Source organism: Gracilinanus agilis, chromosome 1 (genome assembly GCF_016433145.1).
Source record: "Gracilinanus agilis isolate LMUSP501 chromosome 1, AgileGrace, whole genome shotgun sequence".
Lineage (NCBI taxonomy): Eukaryota > Metazoa > Chordata > Mammalia > Didelphimorphia > Didelphidae > Gracilinanus > Gracilinanus agilis.
The window spans coordinates 209132525-209135451 of NC_058130.1; the positions used below are offsets into that span (position 1 = coordinate 209132525).

Genomic DNA, 2927 nt, shown 5'->3' on the forward strand with positions numbered 1-2927 from the left:
CAAAGAAAAAGTGAAGGAAGGAAGGAAGGAAGGAAGGAAGGAAGGAAGGAAGGAAGGAAGGAAGGAAGGAAGGAAGGAAGGGAGGAAGGAAAGAAGGAAGGGAGGAAGGAAGGAAGGAAGGAAGGGAGGGAGGAAGGAAGGAAGGAAGGAAGGGAGGGAGGGAGGGAGGGAGAAGTTATTACCCAGATCCTATTTCCTAAACTCTCCCATGTGTCTCTATCTCTCATACATACATTCCATCTCTTTCCCTTCCTTCCTCCTTCAGTCACTCTCTCCTTTCTTTAAGTACTGCCTAAGGCAAAATACTGTATGTCTTAGAGATCTCAGAGTAGTCTGGGTTCTAACTCCTAGAAGTTATAAATTACATAAATCTTCCTTGTTGGGGCCCAGAGAGACTCTATTGCAGACAGACCCCTATCAACCTGCTTCCACACAAATCAGGTTGTGAAGCCAGCAGCCCCCTACTAAGCTGAGTGACACACATTCCCCCAATCCAAAGTACCTATTGGCTGTAGGTAAATATGCTTCCGGTACATGCTCTGTTTCCTCCTTAGCAGGGAGTGGTAGAAGGTCTCAAAGTCTTCTGGAGCATCAGGGTGGCTTAGGAGCCAGTCAAAGGCAGTCCTGATGACCAAGGTACAGAAGAGGGTCCTTTGTGGGTTGTACGCTTCAGAGAGAAAAAGCCTCTCCGTGGTGGAAAAAGCCTTAGCATAGAGTTCCTGCAGAACAGGGTTGGTGGAGATGAGGGCATCCTTTAGGGCCCGGGGACCAAAACTGAACTCCTCAGCATGCTTACACTGCAGCATCTCTGCCAGGCCAAACCTCGAGCTAGGAGACACCCTTGGGAGAGGGAGACTGATGATCTGGCATTAGTAGTCACCAGCCCCCAGGAACTCACTTCCCCAGAGTTCCTTCAGAGGAAAGTCTGTGAGGACAGCTGGAGTCAGGAATGAGAAATGGACCAACTCCTGGGTCTCAAGGTTAGTCAAAAGACCTTTTCTCTCTGTGAAGAGGATTGTGACCCAGAACTTCTTCTTGAAGAGATCTCAGGGGCTTCAGAGAATGCCAGCAGGTGAAATACACATAGCCAGTTAAGAGATCCTGAAGACTTCCTTCCTGTGGGTGCCCAGGGTCATGGTACTATATTGGGTACTGAGAGTCAATAGAGGCAATGAGGGGCAATGGGGATGCCTGTGAGCAAGAGAGAAAAAAACAAACATAGAATATCATAATCATTATTCCTATACAATTACAGAATCGCAGAATTTGAAAATTAAAAAGGATCTCAATGAGCACTTCATGCAACCCAGACCCTTAATTCCCATCATAATATACCCAGCAAGTACTTTTGCAGCCTAACTGAAGATCTCCAAGGAGGGGAAAGTCACTACCTCCCAAGGAAGCTCATTCCTTTTCTTAGACATCTCTAATTGTTAGGAAGCTTCTCCTGACCTCAAACCTAAACTGTCAGGCAGACAATAAACATTTATTAAGCACCTACTATGTGCCAGGCACTGGACTAAATGATAGAGATTTAAAGCATGGCAAAAGACAATTCCTGCTCTTAAAGAGCTCAAGATCTAATGGGGAAGACAATATGCAAATAAGTGTGCAAATAAACAATGGAATAAGACCTTGTTTTTTGTGGCCAACATATTCCATGACCCTCAGTGTAAGTTGAAAATCGTGCACACTAGTGAACCTGATTATTTAATAAGTATATCTTATACAAACATACCTAGGCACTTTATGACTTTTCTTAGGCTCATCAGAGCTACCAGCATCACTACTCTCCTACTTTGGGGCCATTATTAATAACTAAGTAGCGTTAATGAAACAAAGAGAAGCCCTGCTCTGATAGACACAACTTGTATGGGTGCTAATGTTTGGTGCAAAACAATGTAATGATTCCTATGAACACTTCTCAAGAAAATGAGCATGATTGGGTGGACTGCTGTGAGACTTTATATTACTTGGGAAAATGATGCAGATTTAGTGTGCAATTAAAAACATTTTAATTTATTTTTTCTGCCTTAATTGTTTTTATTTTCATATTACACATACCTGAATTTACACAGACCTGCTGTATTCAGGATAAGTAGGAGATAAACTACAGAGGGAGGGGACCAGAATTAAGAGCGGGGTGGGGAAAGCTTCCTGCAGAAGGTCTCTTTTTAACTGAGACTTGAAGGAAGCCAGAGAGGAAAATGAGGAGGTAGAGAATTCCAGGCAGGTCAATAAAAACATCAGGATGGGGCAGCTGGGTAGCTCCGTGGATTGAGAGCCAGGCCTGGAGACAGGAGGTCCTAGGTTCAAATCTGGCCTCAGACACTTCCCAGCTGTGTGACCCTGGGCAAGTCATTTGACCCCCATTGCCTACCCTTACCAATCTTCCACCTATAAGTCAATACACAGAAGTTAAGGATTTAAAATTAAAAAAAAAACCATCAGGAGATGTAGCCTTTTTGTAGCTTCTATCTGTTGTTTCTGATTACGCCCTCAGGAGCCTAATGGATAAACCTAATCCTTCTTCCAATGCCAAGGCCTTCAAATACTTGAAGAAGGCTATTATGTGTCTCTTGTGTCTTCTCTTCTCCAAGCTAAATATCCTCAAGTCCTTAAACCATCCCTTTTACTACACTGATTCAAGGTCTTTCATCATCCTGGTTGCCCTTCTCAGACTTATCCATGTCCTTAAACTATAGCACCCCAAACTGACACAATACTCAAGACCAGGGTGAATTACAGAGAGCCTGCACATCTTTAGCACTTTTTTTAAACTAGGTATCCCAAACTCACCCAAACCATATGTGCAGTGGCCTTTCAGGAGCCTGATCCCAATGGATTGGCATGGAACCTTTAATTTCAACCATTATTTTCAGCCTGGACCAGTTTTTCCTTCTTTACACAGCCTCATGGCCCTCCAT

General features: G+C 43.8%; 1 protein-coding gene across 1 annotated transcript in view; it reads right to left on the reverse strand.

Moving 5' to 3' along the window:
* AMZ1 (archaelysin family metallopeptidase 1) overlaps window positions 1-806 on the reverse strand; it is a 28279-nt gene extending 27473 nt beyond the window's left edge. Inside the window, exon 1 of the mRNA XM_044678826.1 lies at window positions 479-806. Coding sequence (XP_044534761.1) covers window positions 479-806 — 328 coding nt within the window. The remainder of the gene's footprint in view (window positions 1-478) is intronic.
* Window positions 807-2927: the final 2121 nt, after the last annotated feature.